A 24280-nucleotide genomic window follows, 5' to 3' on the forward strand; every position below is an offset into this window, starting at 1 on the left:
TCTCCCTCTTAGTTCTTGGAACACATGAGAAGGCAGCAAAAGGAGAAGTGTGGAAAGAAAAAGTGAAGCGTATCAAAGGTGAAGTTGTCTGTTGAGAATTTACGATTCTAATCTACTGGAAGACAACGCACGCACATAAACGTATCACCATAGATGAGGGGACAATGAATGACAGGGAAGTACAATGTGGTTTGCCTTCACACACACACACACACACACACACACACACACACACACACACACACAAGAATACTAAATACTGCAAGGGGAACTTGAGCCAGAGGTAGAGGGAAAATGAAGAAGGTGAGACGAAGATTTCTTCCTCAAAATGTTTTGAAGTTCCTCACACACTGAGCTATCATATAACATATAATGCTGTCATAGACAGACTGCATCATGGGTCGGGTCAAGCAGCCCGTCGGTGCTGCTTGAACCACTGTGTGCAGGCCAGTGTTGAATGTAAGCGTTAATGTTTGGAGGGTGGTGTCACGCCATGATAATGGCCAACTGGCGACTTGAAGTGTCAGGTGAAATTCACCAATGCTCTCTGACAGCAATAACACCCCCCCCCCCCCCTCACACACACACACACACACACACACACACACACACACACACACACACGTTTGTATTACTATACTTGTGAGGACATCAACACTTTAGGATAGCCATGTTATGAATGCCATTTAAAAATAACAATTGCCATTTTAACCGTAAGCCTAAAGCCGAAAAACAGCAGATCTACAAGCCCACAACGCGTCGCGCTGCGACGCGTTGTGGGCTTATAGATCGGCTGTTTTTCGGTGCATGACACTGGCGCATAAATCATGTTTAACTCTAATTCCAATCCCTAAACCTAACCTCTAAATGTCTAATCCTAACCTGAATGTTTTTCTAATTGAAAAGGTGTCTCTAAAAATGTTTTTTTAAACTATAAAACAACCATTTGCATTTGTGAGGACCAGGAAAACGGTCCTCACAATGTATATTTCTTCAAATTCTACTATACTTGGTCCTCGCAAGTATAGTAATACAAACACACACACACACACAGGCGCGCGCACACACTCCTGTCCCCTCCTCTCCTGTCCCCTCCCCTCCTCTTGAGTGGTTCTCAAACAGGGGTCCGGGGACCCCCAGGTATTCTTCAGGGAGTCCGCAGCATAATTAGTTAATGAAGCATCGAAATCAGTTTAACACCTTTCAACCTACAGTATGTACATCGGCTATTTGAAAATAGCCTATCTACAAGTAGGGTATTTTCTAAAAATCTTGATTTTCTTCTTTTTTTTTTAACGTTATGTTTTTGAAAGAATTTAACAGCACAAATCTTGTATGGGGGTCCCTGGCACAAACTCTTTTCAGATGGGGTCCACGGCCAAACACATTATCAACAACAACATTCGCTTGGATTGGTGTCATGAGGAAGGCTATATACTTCGGCCACTATCGATTACAATCAAATGGGTGTGCTGAAACTGAGACGGCCACAGGTCATAAATCCCATCAAAAACAAAACAAAAAAGGGGGATCCATCCTACCTCGAAGTCGTTGGCCTTGTTGTAGTGCATGTTGAGGGCACGGAAGAGCTCAGAGTCACGGCTAACGCTCATCTCGTCGGCTGCGGTTGCACCGTCGTTGATGGCCTGGCGGGCGAACTTCTCCATCTGGATGTAGTAGAACTCTCTGAAGTTGCTGAACCATTTGATCAGCTGGGAGGTGATACAGCGGTTGAACTGGTTGGGAGAAGGAATGACAGAGGGTGAGGTTAATTGTCGGTACCAACTGGGTTGATAGAAAGGGGAAATAGAGCGTACAGTTTATAGACCTAATATTGAAAAGTTAATTCGCAATGGGTTCCATCTCGCCAAACTTTCCAATGCTTTTGTCCCATAGATTTTTTTTTAAATTAAATGCAGAGAAAAAAGGTCTGTGGTTAGCATAAGTAAAAGAGTTTCATGTTTTGTTCTGCAACTCATGTGCTTTTGTGTGCCTGTGGTGCAACAATCTTTAACCATTTGAACCCTAAAGTCCCTATTCGGGGGCGAACATTTGGCAAAAATTTGAGATATTCAAACCCAAAATGCGTTGCACTCTCAACACAAACTTCTAGATTAGCTATTTTTAGCTACAATATTTTGGTGTAGAGGGAAAAAAGTAGGGCCAAGTAAACCCTCCGGTCAATTAAGTATAGAGGGTTATAAAAAAAAGAAAGAAAAAAAAGCTTACTCTAAAGAGTATCTTTTTTTTGTTTTGTTTGTTCGTTTAGTTGTTGGCTTTCCTTATCTCCCCAATTTAGTCGTTATGCAATCCCCCCCTTTCCCAACACCTGACAGAGGAGTTTCATTAGGAGGATGTAACGCGTGCAGAGGAACACACTATCCCTCCCAGTTTCACTCCAGTTTCACTCCAGTTTCACTCCAGTTTCACCCCTGTGCTACCCGGTCACCCTTTGTGGAGATTATCTTGTTAAATAAAACGTGTTAATACCATATCGCTTTGTTTGATACAAAAAGTTCCAGTGGAAATCTGCGGTGGGAAAACCTATGCCTACAAAAAGATGTCATCACTAGAACACTCATGCCAGTGGAAATAGTATGTTTCTTTCAGTTCTGTGGCATCCTGTGCACCCTGTTGGGGTGGGGTTTCCCACTCCCCAGTATGACGTAAGTGCAAAATTGACGCTGTGTGATTATGGTAAATTCTGTGTTCCTGTATTTTATAGGACTCATGGAGTTCTACTGTTTCAGGTGTTTTTTTATGATGATATTTTCACAATTGTTGGAGAATAAAGAATTATCTTCTCTTATTAAACAGGTGCCAAACCCTTATAATTCCATTTCTAAAAATGCATTCAGCTGTTTGCAATACTTAGTAATAGTATCATGAATTGAATCAATAAAGAAGAAAATTCCAATAAATCAAGAATGACAATAAAAGACTCAGGGACATAAAATTGATTATGAATGTATAGATGGCAGCTTAGGTTAATACCAAATAAATACAGTATGACATGTTACAGTTTTTCGTTCCAGCCAAGCTGTTAAAGCCTGCCCTGTCTCAGCCCTATTAAGACATCAGCTGAGGGGAAGAAGGGCTTCATGAATAAGGAAGACAGCATGTCAAGTCACATAGGGGAGTCTGGACAGGGGGGCGATAACTTAAAAGACAGCGGAAGACAGAGAAAGGGCAAGAGACAAGAGAGAAAGGGAGCGAAGATAAAAGACAGGAGCGGCTGGAGAGAACACAGGTCGGGCGAGTGGGGGAAGATAATAGAGACATAAAGTAAGACAGCGAACGAGGGGAGGGGGAAAAAAAGAAAGAGCAGCGAGAGAGTGTGTAAGTGTGCGTGTGGTTCATCTTCCCCACTGGGAGCAGACCTCCCCCCTATCATAACCCTGAGAGCGGAGAGTCGGGGGGAGAGAGTGTGTGTGCGTGTGTGTGTGTGGGGGGGGGGTCTAGTGCGCGACCGCAAACACATAATTGACCAGAAAAACGATTAAGTCATCATCTGAAGCGCCCTCGCCCGCAGGGGGCTCAAACATGTACTTAACCCCGTTCACCAATTACACCCCCCCCCCCCCCCCCCCCCCCCACACACACACACACACACACACACACACACACACACACACACAACTCTCCACCCCCTGTATGCTCCTCCTGGGCAGGAAGAAAGAAGAAGAAAAAGGGAGAAAAAAAGAGAGACATACAGAGAGAGAGAGAGAGAGAGAGAGAGAGAGAGAGAGAGAGAGAGAGAGAGAGAGAAAGAGATGATAAGCGCTGCTTAGAAGGCAGTAGCTATCTGATCTGTGCCGCTCTGCTGGATTCAATAGGGGCGAGGTAAACCTATTAAGGGCCTGGGATTGTCCCCGGTTCTTTTTCCGCCTGGCCTCAGCAGTGAAAACACACTGTCCAAACATCCACACCACTAGATAAGGACCTCAGGGGCCCAGCATGGCTCTCCTCTCTCTCTCTCTCTCTCTCTCTCGCTTGCACACACACACCAGATCTACCCCTCTAAAACCCGTTCACTTCATCCCTGATCGCCCCGAAAGAAAACATTTCACTCCCCCCCTCAATTTTTGTTTTTGGCCCTGACCCCTCCCTTGCCTTACCCCTCGACACACACACACACACACACACACACACACACACACACACACACACACACACACACACACACACACACACACACACACACACACACACACACACACACACACACACACACACAGAGGCCTTCTCTTTTTGTGATGCTGGATGAATGGGGGGACAAAACGCTACTAAACGCTGAGCGGGCTGCTCGCCGGGGAGGCAGAGCGGTTTTGACATGGAGATTAGGTACTGGCTATTGTTCCGCGTGTGCGCGCACACACACACACACACACACACACACACACACACACACACACACACACACACACACACACACTTCACTCTGGGATAACAAACAGACACACAGATTGTGCACACATACAAACACAACATTGGCAAGAACACAGAAGAGAGGAAGATATAAGATAAACAGAGAAGTTTATTGTCTCATGTGGACCTTATGTCTCATGTACACACCTGCTGCTATGTGGACCTAACGATGTGTTGCCACTATTTTGCACCGTATGACTAATCTGATGCACATAGCTGCTGCTTATATGTTATTAAAATATTTCAGATTTTGATTTGACATTTTCTGTTTTTCTCCTTGCTCTCTCTCTCTCTCTGTCCTCCCCTTTTCTTTCGTGAAAGCAGCACAATGATGGAGCTTGCACAAAAACAAATGTGCACCCACCGCTTTACACCTGTAAACCTCTGATTTGACGATAAAACTGATTCCGACTCTGATGCTGAAGAAGAACACAGAGCGATCGGCCGCGGCGGAACAGGTTTAAAGGAAGGGGGTGAGGGGCGGCTGTCTTTCTGGAATGGTCGCTGGATGACATAATGGGTGGATTTGAAAGAGAGTAAGTCTGCCTGACATTGTTTGGCAGGGGATTGGGAGGGTGTGCGTGTATTTGTGTGTGTATGTGTGTGCGTGTGGCGGAGGGTGGTGGTGGTGGTGGTGGTGGTGGTGGGGGGGTGGACAGTATGGTGACTGCCCTAAAGTGCTGGGTGAGCATAAATGGGGGAATGGGAGGAGGAGGAAAGAGGAGAGAGAGGAGGGGAGAGGGAGGGGGTCAGCGGTGTCGGACAATGGAGGGGGTGCGGGGGGGGGGGGGCGGAGGGTAGCGGCAGCGTCGGAACGTGAGCAGTCAGCAAGCTGGGGTCGTGACATCAGAGTGTCAAACAAACAAACTACTGACACTTACAAATACATCAGCCGCACGGGGGCTATTCTTAAACCCACAATGCAATGCAGCCGACGAACCTCACCTCTGACACACAAAACACACACACACACACACACACACACACACACACACACACACACACAGACACACACACACACACACACACACACACACACACACACACACACACACACACACACACACACACACACACACACACACACACACACACACACACACACACACACACAGACAGGGCCATGTTTGGCTTTCACTTAGGAAAGAGTTGAAGGTAATACCTGTTTGTGTGTGGTGAAACATTCGTGAATTAGTGCACACAGTATGTGTGTGTCCATGCACGTGTGAATACGTGTGTGTGTGTGTGTGTGTGTGTGTGTGTGTGTGTGTATGTGTGTGTGTGTGTGTGCGTGTGTGTGTGTGTGTATGTGTGTGTGTGTGTGTGTGTGTGTGTATGTGTGCGTACATGCGTCAGTGTGTGTGCATGATTGAGGGCTACATACTGAGATTAAAGTCAGTGAAAGCGACGCCATCGCTCATACGGGAGACCTTTGGTGTCACTGCAGCCCAAGTGACGGATAGATTTGTCACTTTGGACAAGGATCACTTTATTACACAGACAGTCAGGGAGGAAATGCATGAAGGCCTGCATGGCCCATGTGCTGCACACCCGGCTGCCCGGCTGGGCCCATGCTGGAGCACATCAACTGTGGCTTTACTCGCAGCACTCAAGCGCGTGCATGCACACATGCACTATACTGGAGTGCAACATACTGGACTGCCTACATGCAATATCTTGTGTGCATGCGTGCATGATATACTGTACTAAAAAGAAACAAATACATGCGCTATTTGGTGGGTGTATTGAATCCACATGCAGCTCCAGCCCATTTTTGGTTCATCGAGCACTTAAAACCCTATAAACGTATAAATATCTTCACCCAAAATAGCCGATCTACAAGCTCATAGATTTGCTATTTCCGCTGAACGTTTGCCCCAGAATATGGACGCTAGGGTTCGGTGGTTAAGTTGCTGATGGTGGTGGGACAAAAGACCCCCCTGATACAGATAAGGGTCTTCAGTGTGGAGGGAGGAAGCGCTTCAAAGGAGCACATCATTGCAGCTCCTTAATAAGAGCTGCCAGGGGTCAGCCGACACAGACATGAGATGGCAGCGAGGAGTGCATGTGTGTGTGTGTGTACTTGTATGTTCCATGGACCGTGGGCATATTTAAGTATATGAGTGTGTGTGAGAGTGAGGGGGAGACAGGAGAGACGGCGAGAGCGTGTTTCTCACACTCACACTCAAGAGCTTGTGAAAGGTCAACGCTTAGCGGCAACAAGGCAGGGAGAAAGCGACACACACATACACACACACACACACACACACACACACACACACACACACACACACACACACACACAACTCCAACTGCGACCCCCTACTTAAGACCAGAATAGGAAAACACTCAAGTCTCCATGGCGGATGCTTCATGCCCACACAGCGAGCCTCTTGCCACAGGCATTCACCCTCTTTGAGTTTGCAGTCTTTCCTAATTTCCTTCAGTATCATTTTTCGACCCGGTAAACTAAGTACTTGCTGTTATTGTTGTATGTATGTGTCTGTCTCTTATTATTGATGACTGGGAGGAAAACCGATCATGTCTCTTTCCAACGCTGTCTCTGACACAGCGGTCAGCAATAGAGCAGAATGCACACAGATGACCTCAGAGCGCTAAGCTACATCCAGAACAGCCGGAGAGGAGAGCAGAAAGGGAGAGAAGCTGTGCGGGCCCCTTTTTCTCTCTCTCTCTCTCTCCCTCTCTTTCTCTCTGTCTCTCTCTGTCTCTCTCTATCTCTCTCGTAAGCCCCTTCACAGTCATCAGGGCTTTCCAACGTTTCCTGTTTTTGCAGGGGTGAATTGTGGGACATAATCTCCAGCTGTCTATTGGCTGACTACAGACAAAAAGCGGTCCTGGAAAGCGGGCTTTTGTTACCGCGGCGACTCAAATCCAGCGGCTGGCTTTTCTTTCGCTTGCCCCCGCCAGGGAGCACGTACCATGCCACACCATCAGCGAAAAAAAAGAAAAGAGAAGGAATGACACATAAAGAGGAGAGAAAAACCCCTCCTGACCCCCGCTGAACTGTGGCACATGACTGTCCAAAAAAACACAGCAAAACACGGTGTTCATTTAACTCTGACAGTGTAAAAATGTCAGAAATAATTGAACACTCCTGAGGTATCATCACTAAAAGGAAGAGAGCAGAAGAGAGCAACAGAGAGGAGCAGACTAATATTTTCAGGATGGATCGAGACTTTGTCGAATTGTGTGAGAACATGTACCTATGCCAAAGCCAAGGCCACGCAACCTATAAATCTGGATATTTGGATATTTCTAAAGGCAAAAAAGAAAATTCCTAAACTGAAAAAAGGAAGAAAAGAAACGTGTTGCTTACAGAAATCTTGTATCTCTATTTTAAATTTGTTTTGTAAATGAATGCCCTATCTCGTCGTAAAAGAGTGTCACACAATATTAGCATAAATATCTGATCTACAAGCTGGCTGTCGGTTTTATAAATATTTAAGCAATGAAAAGTATCAACATGTGACAAAATAACTACATCGGATCCACTGGAACACAGGTTCTTTTTTTCCATTTCCTGAAAAGGTAACCGACAGAGACGTAACTTTCCTCTCACCAAAACAATTATCTGCCCATTAATCTCTAATAATTACCCGTAACGTCCACCCTTGTACCCAAACAACTTGATCAGCATTAACAATGACCATGTGAGACACAAAGGCCACTATTAGGTCATCACTAACCAACAATAGCATTATGTTACAAACTGTCAAAACATTTCTCAGCCATCAAAAGTCAAAAAGCCACAAGCGTCTTAAGGAGAGCTTAACCCACAACAGTGACGGCGTCAAGCAGTTGCGGGGACAACCCACTTCCCACGTTCATTAGGTCCTCGGCAGTCAAGACCTGATTAGTCGAGACCTGATTAGCCTGGAAGACTTTTGTCTGAGGAGAGGCACTCGCTTGGAGGCTGGACTAGCCACGCCTAATTACATGCATCATTCCCATGCATGTCTACTGATTCAGAGCTACAGCCCCTATTGTCTCCCTGTGGAAACGAAACAAAACCATGTCATCCTTAATCCCCTCAGCAATTTTGACCTTGTTTTTAAGTCTATGCCGTTGTAAGCGGGGGCTCCTCCTTAGGAAGGACTGGCTGTCACAGTCCTAATAACGCTAATAGCGGAAGCCGTTTAAAAACGCCACAGGTGTTGATGGTGTTGCTTCTGCCAAAAATGTTTCACCAGGACCATTATCCAATCAGAGACCTGCTGTGGTGCTGATAGGTCAGACACTGCATGACAGAACATAGGTGTTTACCCTCGTTTCCGGGGCTGCACTCTCCTCCCTAACCCTAATCAGTGTGTGAGCACAAGTTATGATTGGTGGCCATGACACCCAAGTGCGGGCAGCTGGGAGAAAGTGGAACCTTTATCTCCTGATTTGAATAAGATGGCCTGGATCTGTCATAATGTTTACCCCCCCCACTATGGTCTGAGACGGGGGGAGCACACAAAACAACAACAACAAACTCGGGTGTACATGCACTACAACAGCCATTGTGTCGTTTGTTGTTTTATGTGTTACAGCTAACATATTGTGCTTTGTTTGCGAAATTCCCCGCACTCTTCCCCCAGCGGAGTGAACGCTCATCCTTGCTGTGTTCTCCCCCTCCCTCCATCAACACATTCTCCGTACACCTGCTCAGATAACCCCTCCTCCGTCTCTAGGCTCTATCCTCCCCTCCGTGCCCTCTCCACATCCCCCCCACCCTCCACCCTCCGTTACTCATCCAGTTCTTTTTCTTTACTATACTCATGGGCTCCGGCTCTCCTTCATGTAAACCCGTTCAACTTCCTCCTCGTTCAGCTTTTGCATAAAGCCGCCGTGACTTCGTGCGGAGAGCTCTACTCGCAGGCGAGATAAACACTGACACTCTTCTTTAGCATGCAACTGAAGCTAGCAACACGTCACAATTATTCAATTAAAACTTCCCCATTTTAAAGCTGGTCTGTTGACGAAAGAAGTGGAACAGGACAGTAAATGTTTAAGAGAAAAGGTAAAAAATAAAGGCAAGGCAGTGCGATCGATCCTTACTGTCTTCAAGAGAGGTAAAAACAGTCACCATTTATAAGATAGAGGATAGACACAAGTGGGTTTGAAAATATAAAAAACATTACAGAGATGGATAGCTATATTTAGAGATGAAATCGTATCATGTTTCCATGATAGTAGAATCTAAAAGGTTGACTCACCTTGACGTCAGAGAAGAACATCTTGAGCATGTTGGAGCTCGGGTAGCGAGCGTAGAAGAACATTAGTTTGGCCTTCTTCAGGTGATTTGGGGATAAACCCTCCTGGATCTGATAATGGTTAAGGTAAAACATTTTCAACGGAAAGAAAGTAACAGCTCACACAAATCTAGTGCATTACTTTAAATTAAGCATATTTTGTTTCAATGAGCTCAATGTACTTGAATGTTTTTTTTTTTCAACTTCATCACTATTCTGATCAAGTTAACCACATGAACACTCGCGTCCCTGCTCTGGGCATGTTATAATAGGCAAACAATCAGCGGAAATAAGGTGTAGAGGGAAAGAAATTGCGGACCAAGTAAAGAGACGACCCCGGGCCAAGTTTACTCTAGAGGGTTTACAGTACGTGTTTAAGTAAATATCGTCCTATACCGTTAGATATGTTATAAATGTGATTATTTGTAAAACAAACTGATGCATGCTAAGAAATACACAAAGTGCTGCTGGGAGGCTGAAGACTGTGCGGCTGGGTGAAAAGCCATTTGCTTGCAATTAGCATGGTCCATATCAGGTGTGAGTGCGTCATGGTAAATAAAACGTTGGCCAGCACTACAGCCGGTACCTTTACATAAGAAGGCTCATTTCACAGTCAAAGTAAGCAAACGCCTTTTCCCTCCACCCCCAACCTCTAGCCGAGAGAAAAAAAAGAAGAGAAAAAAAAAGTGCAGACATTTGCATATCACAGACAAAGACAGCAGTTAATGCCAGTGACGGGCTAGAAGGCCTAATGGCTTGGCGGCAACACATGCCAAGCACGAACACAACTGTATGATGTCGGCTTTATGTCTTGTTGTAAAACAAGGCTGAGGAGTTAGTCCCAGACAAAAAAATATATATACCCTCCCCACACACAGAAGGTCCATAATTCAAACAAACAGTAAAATCCTGAGTGTTAATTTAACTGTTGAGAGTGTTAAAATTTGAGCCTTTACTGTGTGTGTATACACATCAGATGTAACGCAGCCTGTCTGGATAGAGCAGCGGAGGATGGAGGTGGGTTTGGTGGGGGGCACCTTGAGGGATAGAACGGTTCCAACCTTCAATTACACCCCTCCTCCTCCTCCTCCTCCTCCTCCCTCTGCTGCTCCACCCCTGCCACCCCCACCCCGCCACCCCCAGTCTCTCTGCTGCTGCCAAACCCTTGGAGGAGGAAGGCAGGAGGAAGGAGAAAGAGAGAGGCTCGGAGGCTTTGGACTCAGCCAGCGATTGGGGGACTGAACCACATCTGCGCCACCGACCGGCCCAAGCCATTTCCATGGTGAATTAACGGCCGTATAATGCATCTGATAATATCAATCTGGGGGGGAGAAGACATTGAAAAGGGACTGGGGAAGGGGGTTGGGGAGCTGCATGTTAAAAACCCCAGGCTGTTTCAACAAGGTTCTTTTTCCCCCCATCAAACAGGCGCAAGACAGGGGCTTTAAATTACCCACAGGATACGGGTCTAAGTTTTCATGAAGACTATTTACACTTGAGTGGACAAAATGCATTGCTTGACGTTATTTATGATCTCCAGGGGTAGCTATCATCGTTAAAATCAGTCAAGTGTCCAGACGTAGCTGTAACCATGGAGTGGGGAGGAGGCATCAGCTGGTAGATTGGATTGCCCTTGGCCCATGGGTTACTGAGGGCTCCCGTTTTAAAAGGAGGGGGAAAAAAGCCAAGCAAATGCTGAGCCACACTGGGTTTGCACCTTAAAGACCCTGACGATATTGTCTACAGAGCCAGGGAGAGAGAGAGTGTGTGTGTGTGTGTGTGGGGGGCTCTATAAGCAGGGAGGGTCTTTGGGAGGGGGGGGGGGGGGGGGTGGCGGGGTTGGTCGAGGGGGCTGGCAGACTGGTGTTGCTCTGGCAGGCCTGGCCAAAAGAACAGCAGCACTCCACTCTCCACACCACGCCATCTGCTCCAAGTGCAGGGGATACAATGGCCCCTCAGACTCAGAGAGAGAGAGAGAGAGAGAGAGAGAGAGAGAGACAGAAAGAAACAGAGAAATTGATATAGAAACTATAAATAAAAGTGGTTTTGTAGAGTATAGTGCAGGATTCTGCAGTTATATATGAATTTGTTATCCCCGGTAAATATTAGCACTTAACGTTTAAATGAAAAGAATATTAAGAAACACAAATGTTTGCTCTGAAAGCCATGAACACAATATCAACTCCCTTCAGCTGACAATTAAGATGCTCCATATCTCCTGATGAGGCACTTTCAACTCCAATTCACTCACAGCTTGCAAATGTAATTGTGATTGGACTTAGGGGTGGCACGCAACGCTATTATTTTGCCATGATGGTGCCCTCATACCAGCTGGCCCACTGTTCGCCTGCCACATCTGACAAGACATCATCATTCTCACAACACTTCCCCAAAGCCCAAAGTCATGAGAGGAAAATAGCTGCTCCACTTCCTCATTCCAGGTGTAAGGACAAGATATTCTGAGTCGGGAGCGAGAACAAATGAGGAAATTGATGGCGGCCATCTGCTCCGCTACGCTGCCGAACGCCGGTGAACTTGAACACACCTCACAAAATGTCTGACAAGCTGTTACAGCTTTACTTCTGAGGCTCCGAAATAATAATATTAATAAGAAGGAGAAAGTTACAGAAATAGCACAAAATACTACTCCTGCCTCATATATCTGTATGTGTATTTCTACATCAATAGAGCCAACTGTGAAGATAAGAATTCCAGCTAATTCACCGTGTATTTAAAAAACTACTTTTAAATCTGAACGATTTACAAAATCTAGTCTAGTAAATGGCAAACTTAGTTTTCAAACGTTAAAAAAAACTTGTCATAGAAAAGAAAAGCGCATGGTCATTCCATCTATTCTTCCTATTTAGGGGAGTACATCTGTTAATGCCACAGCATCTGGCATATGCGGTTATTGTTTGATTGTTTTCTGGATTCTCTTAGCCTCTCTATCTCTCTTCATTTTCTCTTTTCATCCCTCCATCGGGAGACCGTAGAAGCAAAGGATTATGGATCTCTGGAAAGCGCTCACCCTTGGGTCAGAAGACAAGACAAGGCGAGGTAATGAAAGATAAACAGCTCGCTGCAAACACCTGTTAACGTCCGCATCAAAGAAAAGACAGGGAGGAGGAGGGGGAGGAAGAGGGGAGCGAGGGAGGGAGGGAGAATAAAAAAAGTATTTGGCTGCCAAGCAACAACCGAAGGGCCCCCCAGGCTGTTGACAGATCTTTATGGAATGAAAAAAAGGAGAGAGAGAGAGAAAAGAAAGGACAACGATTGCTTTTTACAACAGGGGTGGATGATAAGCAGAACACAAGAGACAACACAAGCAGCAATCATAAATATACATCTTTACTGAGACCTCAGGCGAACCATTGCTGTTGCTTTCTCTCTCTTACACACACAGGCACGCACGCACGCGCACGCACATGCACACACAAACACACGCACATATGCACACACGGACATACGCACACACACGCGCACGCGAGCGCACACACACACACACACACACACACACAAACAGTCAGAAAGACTCGGCCTGAGGTAATCAGGTAATCATCACCAACACAGCCACACACATCAACACAAACAAAGCCTCCGACATGTGTAATAACATATTTACTTGACTAATTTTCTCAACAGAGAAAGGAAGCCTAAGCAAAACTCCTCCTACATGTGCAACTAGCCTTAACATAGGTCAAAAACTTTTATAAGGGCGAGGGAGTGTTGAGTGCTCAGGGGCTACGAAGGTATATGGGAAACAGAGGAAGGACTGAATGTATCCGTTTAGGCTATTAGCCCTCAGTCTCCGGGGATTCAATTTGAGCCTCCCATAGGGTATAGGGGCTTTATCCTCGGGCATGATTGGGGCACATCGGGGTTAACCTATAAGGGAGGCTATATAACACCATTGTGTGCCAAGTTTCTGGATCCTATCTCTCTCCTTGCTCTTTCAGACCTTTTTTTTTTTTATAAAAGGAATCGGGGGCAGCAAATGTCATGGGGACCTAATCTTGGAGAGTAAGTGATATGTGACAAGAGTGCTTTTAAAGCACTTAGGAGAGAAGATGGAAGGAAAGGTTGCTGTGGAGCTGCGAGAAGGAAGAGGTACTGAGGTCTAAAAATAAAATATAACAATGCAGTATAATGGAGGGGAGCAGAAGCAGCAGTAGGAGTGGGGATTGTGATTCATCAACAAATTCTCAGCTTCTTCTGAGGCTTTAGATTTACACAGGCGCAAAAAAACATCTTGTTTTTGTATCTGCGTCGAGTACAGATGTTCAGGTGGGTGTTTTTTTAAACAGATTTTGCTACCTGTCTAAACGCGGAGGAATGACGTTCGTGTTAGCGGCGGAAAAAGAAAAATCTATAACAAACTACAATATCCAGCTGCACTCACTCACAGGTTTCTTTCTTCCTCTCTCTCTTTTCGTTTACCCCCCCTCCCTCCCTCCCTCCCTCCCTCACCTGCCACCCGCCCAGCCTCCACGGTGCACTAAAGCAGTTGTTCTCATTTGTTAATATAGCATGAAAATCTGTTTAACCACTTTAACCCTATATCAATCGTCTATTTTCAAAAGATCTTTTTCTTTTTTTTAATACAAATTTGGAATATTTTTTAAACACAAATATTGTATGGGGGCTCCTGGAACAATATATTTTCAGATGGGGATCTATGGCCAAATACATATTCATTTGGGAGTCCTTGACATAAATAAAGTTTGAGAAACATTGCACTGAAGGATACGTTGCTACCAGAGTAGGGCGAGATGTCAGACATGTCCTGGAGGTCGCCGCACTCGGACTTGATGAGCGACAGGGAAAGCCCCTCCGCCGTGCTACCCGGATGGGCGGGCGAACAGGAACGGTGGTGGTGGTGGTGGTGGTGCCCCAGGTGATGACCGGACGCCATCTTGGTTCTCAGGCTGGTGGTCTCCCTTGACAGGTCCATGGAGTCGGGTGAGGAACGCTCTTTGCCTGGGTAGCAGCCCGACGGTGCACCCAGGGGACTCTGAAAGGGGTAACCCATTAGAGGCAGGGGGAACGGGTGCCTGAAGGAGGGAGGGCTGAAGCCCATGGAGGCGGAGAGGGAGGAAGGGTGGAGGGAGGGGTGGTGGTGCCCGCCGTGGGCGCCGACGGCCGACGACTGGTGGTGGTGGTGGTGCTCGCTCGGGGTCTTCCTCACCACCAGGGGCAGCGCCTCTGTCTGGTCGTTGGCAGCGCCCGGCATGCCTGTCATGCCCGCGAAGGAGTCCAGTGGGTTGGGAATGATTACGTCACCAAAGCACTGCAGCCTCTGATTGGCGGTGTGGAAGTTAGGGTTGTCTCCATTGACTGCAGCGGCGAACCTCTCTGGGGGCATGGGGAGTGGGGGGAAGGCCTGCTGGGGTGTGGGTCGTGGTGGCTTGGCGAACACCTTCACCACGGTATCCACCACCTGGGTCATGGCCGAGTTGAGCTCCTGCTTCAGTGTCTCTGCCAACTGTTTGCCTTCAGCGTGCATGGATGCGCCTGGGCCTCCCTGGCCCTTTGCACGACCTCCAAGGCCCTCTCTCCGTGGCTTCTCTCCCTCCGCAAGAAGGGCCTGCTCCCGGAGCAATGCCCGTGCCCGATCCAGGAAGTGGCTTGGATCCAGGTCGGACATCTCATTGTCGGAGCGCATGTCATCTCCGCCCCTGTCGTCGGCGCCCGCGTCGGACCTGGCCGGGCTGTCCTCAGACATGTTGCCCAGGTCGTTGTGCATGTCGTTGTGCTCTGAGTCGTCGGTGGAGTCATAGATTTGAAAGAACTTCTCTTGAAGCTGGCGGAGCTGCTTCTGCATGTCCTCCAACTGAAGCTTCAGCTGCCGTCGTTCCTCCTGCTTCTGCTCCTTCCTCTGACACACCAGCTGGGTGAAGCTCTGCTGCTGTTGCTGAGGCAGACGCTGCTTCCTCTTGTTCTCCCTGCTGCTTCCGCCACCGCACACCTCGCCTCCCCGCGGGCTGCTGGGGGCCTGTTGCTGCTGAGACTGCGGAGGGGGGCAGCCCAGTTCCATTTCCCGATCGCCGTCCATGTCGCGATCACGCTCCCCAGAGTGGCGCGAGGCAGCGGGCACCACCACACTGGGTGAGTGGCTCATACCACGGATAATGTTCTCCACGCGGGCCCGCTTGGCCCGCAGGTGCTCGTCGTTGAGACGCTCCATGTCGAAGGCGCCCAGGCCCGGGGGTCGGCCGAATGGCGACAGGCACTCCTGGGGGCTGCTGTCCTGGGAGGAGTTACTGCAGGCGTCCTCCTGGGGGACTTCCGAACCTCCGCTGGACAGCCCTAAGCCGGGGAAGCCCCCATCCCCTCTCTCGCCCCTTTCTCCTCTATCGCCCCTCTCCATGCCTCCTCCATTCTTGGCCATGTTGTTCTTGAGAAGCTGAGAAATTATTGTGGCGCCGGGGAAGGGCATCATGGCGTCCTCGTACGAGTTGGCCCTCTTCAGCAGCTTGCGGAGCACATTCGACTTGGACTCGCTGTCGTTGGCTGAGACCACACCGGGCCCGCCGTGTGGCTGCACCACAGAACACTCCATGGAATCAGCGTCTGACCCGTGGTGGGAGTGAGAGCTCAGAGAGTTCATGGCACCGAAAATGGCTGCTTTGGCGCGGGCAATGTTATCAGTGGTCACTGTGGCTACTGGGGGGGTGGCTGTGCTGCTGCCCACGGTCCTCTTGACACCGATGTCCACACGTCTTCGCTTGGTCTGTCTGCTCAGGAGGGAATCGCTGTCATGGTCCGGCATCACGGGCTGCTGCTATTGGGCCATATCCCACCGAGCCAATCCTCCTTGGATCAAAGCTGCTGAGTACCTGGGGTGGGGTGGGGAAAGGGGAGCATAACACACAGATCTGTTACACAATAATTATGGATATTTGCTATATCTATGTCATTCACTAAATGAGGACCATAAAAAAAGCATTTAAAAATGCATTACATTTCTTTGTGACTAGACCACTTTGAATTCATATGACTGGGAATTACAATGAAATAGGTTTCAGATTGACTGAAATAATTAAAAACATTTCCCTCCAGTGAATTCCATTAGCCGTGATATATGCACTGATATATAAAAAGCTGTGGGGGTTTATCTCAAGACAGTGGCTAATCCCTCCCAGTGTGTCCCTCTACCAGGCCAGCGACATCCGTGATTACATTTAAGCATGAGGACCAATGATAGTGGGGAACAGGCAAGGGAACAGGAGTGATGGGGTCAGAATTAGGCCTTGGCTCTGAATTCCAGGGCAAAGTCCTACATTTTATCCTGTCCCCTGTCACACGCCGCGTGACACTGAACCAGTTCCCACGGAACACAAAGCTGCATAAAATTATGATAATTACTTAAGTACTTGTCCTCATTTCCATGTTTGTGTGTATTGAGTCGTCATGGGAGCTATTAACTTGCAAAATCAAGTAAAAATGAATAAGGTTGGATTAAGATTATCCCTAAAATGTGATGTAAACATGCACAGTATTCTTACGGCCATTTGGCTGTGTCGGGCTCAGTCAAATAAACTATCTGACAGTCAATTCAACAACAAATTTTCAACATGTTCTAAATTATTGTTCAAGATTTTACAGTGATAAAATGTATATTTTCTTTTTTTTATTGCATACATCAATATGGTCTTAAATGTTGGGAAAACGACATAAAAGAGAAAAACTATTAAATAGGGCCTATTGATTTTGGTGCCAGCGTGAGCTCACTTGAGTTTTTTTTGCTTGTCTTTTCATCTGGCAGGACCAGTTAATTCTGCTCAAATGAATAGGTCACAAGTGTCAACTCTGGCAAGGAACGACCTAAAGCGCTCCACAAAAACCCTAACGCTCTCTGAAAGTGAAACGTTTTGTCACAACCACACTGTGTCAATAGCCCTGTGTAAGCATTGGGTGCATGTCACTTGTAGCCAAATCCAGTCTAAAATGTGTGAAGTAATCAACGGGACATTTTAATCTCTGCAGTAACAATTGGTGAATGCCAACAATTGTTGCCAGCATTTTTTTTTATTTGGTAAAAGTAGACATTTGAGAATCTTTTTATGTTGGTTAAAATGAGGCTATTGTTGAGTGTGTATTTGGCAATGAAAGAAAACCTGTATTTTGATCCCAAGTACAACATAGAAATCTTACCGCAATCGTGAACTCATAAGCTACATATCAATAATATAGCAAGTAAATACGGCATTAACTTTTAATGTGACATTTGTACATTATGTGCAAATATTAAATGTATTCCATGTTTGCACAAACAAATCAGTCATGAGATTGTATCAAATAAAACAAAAATGTAGAATTACTGATTAATTTTACCAGCAAAAAAATGTAATCAACTTTTATTTGAAGTAATGTGTGAACAAGGAATGACATTTACTTAATTCGCTGAAAGGGATATGTATGGAAATTAAACCGCATAAAGTAACTACACACTCTCTTATAACTACAAGCCCCAATTGATTCTTTGCTTAGTTTTGAAAAATGAGCCACTGCACTTTCATTGCCATTGAAAAGTTGTTTTGTCAAAATTAACTTTATTTAACACATACCATTATCAATGGACACACACACACACACACACACACACACACACACACACACACACACACACACACACACACACACACACACACACACACACACACACACACACACACACACACACACACCAAGTGTAACATTTATATTGTTTATACTTGTCAAGCATGATGTATTGTAGCCTACCATGAGCTGAGATTACAAAAAGCTAAATGATTAGATTTTTTTAAATATAAGAACATGTTAACACAGGTGTAATTGAAAAGCATATAGAAACATCAATAGGGACAGCCAATATACGACTGGAAAAAAAAAAATATATATATATATATGGATTATAAATTATAAAAGCATTTTGTTTTTAACTTATAGAGAAAGGGAAAGCAGCCTCTTCTAACCACCACTGGTCTAAAATAAAAACACACTTGACTTTGACAAATGGCTCTGGCCCATGTCTGGACATCCATCTCCAGCCGTTCAAACAAGGGTGATATATCTCCAAGAAAACCTTGACTTAGACGCCACAGGACCTTAACAATGGGCTCTGTCGTTATCGCTCGAAATAGTCGCCAGCACCTGTCTTTTCCGACGGCGCACCTGTCTCCCATTGCCCATGCGCACTCTATCACTCGGAAGACCTTTCAACAATTTCAAGGAAATATGAGCGCAGATGAACAATGAGCTGGCTTCTCTCTGGAGCGCTTTAAATCCCCCTGTCTCTCTCTGTACCCCGTACCATCAGAGTAAAACTCTGCGTAAGTCGAACAAAAAGACAAATGTAGGGCTAAAAAGTTCGGATTTGTTAAAAGGGGGGACAAAAAGAAATGCAGTATAGTCTTGCAGTGCATAATAGCGTAGGATTTGAAAGTTAAAATAAGAAACTTTATAACTTTATATCCTTTTTCAGACAGATTTTAATAGGGATTGCTCGCGTGCTGTGTCCGTGCACTTAGGACGGTGACTGAAGATGGCCCTATTATGCATAAACAGTTATACGCTGCTAATATAATGTGTGAACACAGTTTCAATGACAAAACCTGGTTTGCAAAGGAGATTCGTATTAGGCTAACAACAGGGGAAATGGCAATGTCTTTGCTTCGGGGAAATGTTTTTTAAACGCAGACTGAGTAGCCTATAAAACGCGTTTATCCTTCGGGACAACAATGACAAAATCAAACAAGGGCCAAATAAATGAAACCCAGACACAACTTTAAAAAGAGTTTGCGCCACCAAACAACGACGTCTCCTACCAAATAGTAATCCTACATGAGAAGAAAAAAGCGCATTTGCTTCCAAACTTACTTTACAAAGTTGCAAATGAACCGTTTCTCCGCGTGATGAGGAAGGGTGGGCTGACATGATCCATCCGCAGATCATCCTGATGATGATCCAAACAACAGATAGCCTTACTCACACAACTCTGTCACACATCAACAAGAGGGGAAACCAATTCGGGGCAATAATAATGCCGGAAAAAGACATGATTTGCTCTCGTAGCATTAGAATAAATTCCGCCGTTAATGGTTTTTGATTTGTTTATTTTTTTTCCGCCCACCGAGCGCACGCCACGCACAGGAGAACAAGAGGGAGGTATCATGAGGACAAGGTTACTTACCCTTTTAGAGATGAAAAAAAAAACACCAACTCCTGGATGGAAAAGAGAATAACGGACAGCAACCGCGCCTCGAGGAGCGATAACTGGATCTAATGATGATTTCTCGGGGAAAAGGAAAAAAAAAGGGGCAGAAATAAAGTGACGGATGGATGAGAGCGAGCCACGGACTATAGGCTGTGGGTAGAAATAAAATCTGTCTAAAAAAAAAAGAGGCTCTTGCGAGTCTCGCTCTCCTATAATATTCCTCTTCTGTGACTGGAGAGAGAGAGAGCCTGGCGTCGTGTGAGCTTGTTGTGAGAGAGAGAGCGAGAGAGCGCGAGAGAGAGAGAGAGAGAGAGAGCGTGTCTGCGGGATGCAGAGCGTTTGATGCTTGACGCTCTCCTCCAACCACTAAGATTCACTTTAAGACGCGGCTGAAGGAAACAGGAAGACGGCGCGTCACGCAGCAGCGTGATGTAACCAAGCAACCTACCAATAAGAAGCGTCCATCGGGTCCAGGAGGAGTACAATGCAACTGAACTTGACCGAAGAATCAATGGGACTTGGATGTGAAAAAAGAGAGAGAGAGAGGGAGAGAGAGACTGAATGAAACCTTCCTAACGCATTCTTCACAAATCAGTGACTACTGCCATGTAAGAATCCGTTTTGTACTTTGAGATCTTATATTGGGCAACTGAGTAGTGTTTACTGCAAGTAAAAAAAAAAATCTTCATCGGTCCCTACATATCTAAGTTGCATTATAATTGTAAATCCGTACACAAATAATTAAAAACATTTGCCTATATTATTTTTTGTCTCTTTAGGCTAATGTTTGTGTTTGTGAAGATGCTAACAGTGATTGGAAGACTTGTAGTCTAATTAAACACAATTTTCAAATGCGCAATAACTTTTGATAATTCACCAAGTTCGTCGCATTTCCACACTTCATAGCAATTATTGACATTTTCTCTTTTTCCCCTTTTTTATTTTATTTTTATTTATTTTCAAAAGCAACACTAAAGTTTTATGTTGCCCCTGTTAGTCTATTTTTGGAGCAGTTTTACATGTTGACATGCTATGCGGTTCCCGTGGGCATCGGAAGTTCAAAGTGACATGGGACTGCATGGTTCCCTGGGCTTCACCGCCGTCTGATTTACGGCGACCAACAAGCCAAGTTGTAACATCGCAAAAGCCAATTATGCTTTGGAATTCAAATCATTCCGGGGTAGCCTATATATAAAGGGAGGCTGTGTGAAGCCATGTTGAAATGTCATGTCAGGAATCAAACGGAATCATGGAACTTCTGGTCTGCGGAGAAGATTTTCACGTGCGTTCAATTCTCAGTGTGATTATCAAGTGTGTGCCATTTAAAAGCAACATTTTCAGTAAAGGACAATTCTGTTCCAGTGTGCAAAAAGCAAGATTCAGGCTAATTTTGGATGAATTTAGATCATTCGATGTCGCATTTTGAAACTCCTCGCACCTGTAACACTGGCCCTACAGGACATAAATCTTTCTAAATTATAACCTGTCTAAATTCAGTGATATGAAATGATTGTGCATTCTTATACTCGCATTCAGCTGCACTATTTCCAAATAAGTTGCCAAAAAATTATCCACCGAATAAAATACAAAAATAAGAAACGTTTTTTGTGTTTTCTCAAACAACCTGTAGATCAAGTCATAAATATATAATTATATTGCTATTAAAACATTGATTTTATCTTTATGAATTTTAGGCAACTGATTGTGGAGCAAAAATGAATGTTCAATGGATACAGACGCTATTTCAAGATGATACAGTCATTTAAACTCATCTAGCATGCCCGCATTAATGGAGGGGAGACGGGGAGAAAGAAAGCTTATAAGCCTCGGATTAGATATTGCGTAATAGTTATTATGATTATGACTGATATTATTGTATTATTTGTATCATAATTATTAGATCTGTTATTAATATTTTTAACCAAATATTTGGCTTTAGTACAAACAGGTAATTTTGTACGCCTTATTATTTTTCCCCTTCAGAGAATCGAGTCATATTTAGCACATTAAATCTTTTTTTAATCTTTCCTTTGAACAAACAGGAATGTAATGTACTAATAGCCTAATGAGAAATCTTATTTTCCAATGCCCTCTCTCTCTCTGCCAGGTGCCAAAAACTGCCAAAAAGGAAAGGCGAGTCTCTTTTCCATGTCGCAAGCAAGTGTTTTTTTCGGACGGATAAAAATTGCAACGAAGTCAGCAAAGTTTAGTGTCTGGAGTGTCTTTTCCAAAGCAGGTGTCCCGGCCCCTCGGTCCCAAACTATGCCCAGTTGATGTGGCGTTAGCTCCCCGCGGTGCCCTCATTGCGTACGCACGGTGGAAAAACAGGCCGCGGACATTAAAGAACGCGTGTTTGGAAAAGGAAGACTCGGATGAGGTGTAGAGGAAACGTGTTCGTTAACACTGGCACCTCTTATCGCGGCCCCGTTCCAGTTGGATCAACCCTATTTTATTTCAAACTCACTTTTCCCCTCTTTCTGTGTCGAGTGCCGAACCATCAACACCTTGATGCCCACGGCTGATAACGCCGCCCAAATGCGCACTGATGGCTAACTTTATTGACATATTTATTAGGGTTGGAGTATGTGTATAAACACATGAGAGAAGAAATGAAAACAATGGGCTATTTCTCCCAGAGGAATGATAAAAGTACATTTATATCACACATTTGGTCACGATGAACTGGTAATAAGCGCGCACAAGAAGAAGGGGAGGAATGCCTGGATGGAGAATAGCCAATGGCCTATTTTTTTCTTTTTCTTTCCCTGAGCACTAATTTGGACTAACAACGGGCCAATTGTCTTAGGAGATGAAACATATTAAGAAACAGTATAGGCCTACTGAAACGAGACATTTATTTTTCAACCACCTAGTTATTATTATTATTATTATTACAGAGATTATATTTTGGATATCTAATTATATACTAAGGTTCTAATATCATTATTATGTATTTAACTCGTCCTTTGATGAGCAGATGGAACATAGGCCTAAAGCCATAACAGTAGCGCAGCTTTTCACAACGGGCCTTAAAAACCAAACGCAGTTTTACTGAATCCGCGTTGTAATAGGCCTATAGCCTAAATGAAACACAGTTGTCAGTGGAATTGCGTTGCTAGGGAACAGCTTGGGTCTAAGTTTATTTCTTGTCAGCAACTGATATCCATAAGGGAAATAAATTAAACTTCATCCATTAAGAATGTTTTGTCAGAGTGTGAAAAAAAAGTCTATAGGCTACGTGATGAGACAACATAAACAAACTATGCGGAAGTAATTTGTTGAGCAGCAGTGGTTTTTAAAAAAAAGTCCATAATCAGATAATGACTTGATGAGTTCCAATAACAATTCCCTGCCTTTTCAGAGACACAGTTTTCAGAGAAATAATCAAGCAGGCGAGGAGGGAAGAGAGAGAGAGAGGGAGAGGGAGAGGGAGAGGGAGAGAGAGAGAGAGAGAGAGAGAGAGAGAGAGAGAGAGAGAGAGAGAGAGAGAGAGAGCTATTTGTGAAAACACAAGCAGGGAACGAGTAGCGCTAAAAGCTGTTTTGTTCCGGAAAGGTCTCCGGGTCCCCGAATAAAAAGCTTCTCTTGCGAAGAGGAGCGACGGAGAGGAGACGGTGGTGACCACATGTAGTCAGTGAGTAGGCGTCTGACACTCGTACAAGTCCTTACAGGGCACCGTGCTGGACTTGATGCATTCAAGTGTCATCATGGCAAAGATTTGGATGATGGCGACTCAACAGTGGAGGTGTGGGGGGCTTGTTGTAGCCTATTTGTTGTGCCAAGGCAAAGCCCACATGCAGAAAGGGACTTTGTATTGCGGTTGTGATAATAAAAGGTGCATCATGTCTGTTGAAAATAACAGCAATTTACTGATAGGCTAGTAGTCGGTGTGAGATTGTTGGCATGCAAGATCTGAGCTATTGCTGGCATAGCATGATTCCCCCAATGACCTCCTAGCGGGGATATGGTGCTGATGGTGAATGCCGCGCGTGCATGCATGCGTGCGTGTGCGCGCGCGCGTGTTACCTCCTCTTTCTTGCAGACGCACGCACGCAGGCACGTGCGCGCGCGCACACACACACACACACACACACACACACACACACACACACGGGGCTGTTTTTAAATCGATTCAGGGTAGCCTACATATATATATATATACTTAAATCCATAGACTATGCGTATGCAGAAAGAATGGGCAATTAAAACGCTGCTCAGCAAAGCTGACACAATGGTTGGAGTCAAACCCTCATTAAAATTACAGATCATTTCTCAATATCCCAATTGGTCTCTGTGTAAAAGCCTAGTTGAAATGAAGCTCCGACATTTCCCATTGTAGAAACAAACTTGAAAATGGAATAACATCAATCAGACGAGGATAAACTCACACCAGTATGAAATC

The 24280-nt window shown here is 45.3% G+C and overlaps 1 protein-coding gene across 2 annotated transcripts in view; it reads right to left on the minus strand.

The window, feature by feature from the left end:
* prox1a (prospero homeobox 1a) overlaps window positions 1–20582 on the minus strand; it is a 45919-nt gene extending 25337 nt beyond the window's left edge. The window contains exons 1-4 of one of the 2 annotated variants that reach the window (XM_084081912.1): window positions 19855–20582; window positions 14431–16519; window positions 9648–9755; window positions 1542–1736 (exon numbers count right to left, since the gene is read on the minus strand). In XM_084081912.1, coding sequence (XP_083938038.1) covers window positions 1542–1736; window positions 9648–9755; window positions 14431–16452 — 2325 coding nt within the window. In that variant the 5' untranslated portion in view covers window positions 16453–16519; window positions 19855–20582. Of the gene's footprint in view, window positions 1–1541; window positions 1737–9647; window positions 9756–14430; window positions 16520–19541 lie in introns of both variants that reach the window. The other variant, XM_084081913.1, reaches the window with a different exon arrangement.
* Window positions 20583–24280: the final 3698 nt, after the last annotated feature.

The sequence above is a fragment of the Gymnoscopelus microlampas genome, assembly GCF_963454915.1.
Source record: "Gymnoscopelus microlampas genome assembly, chromosome: 16".
Classification (NCBI taxonomy): Eukaryota; Metazoa; Chordata; class Actinopteri; order Myctophiformes; family Myctophidae; genus Gymnoscopelus; species Gymnoscopelus microlampas.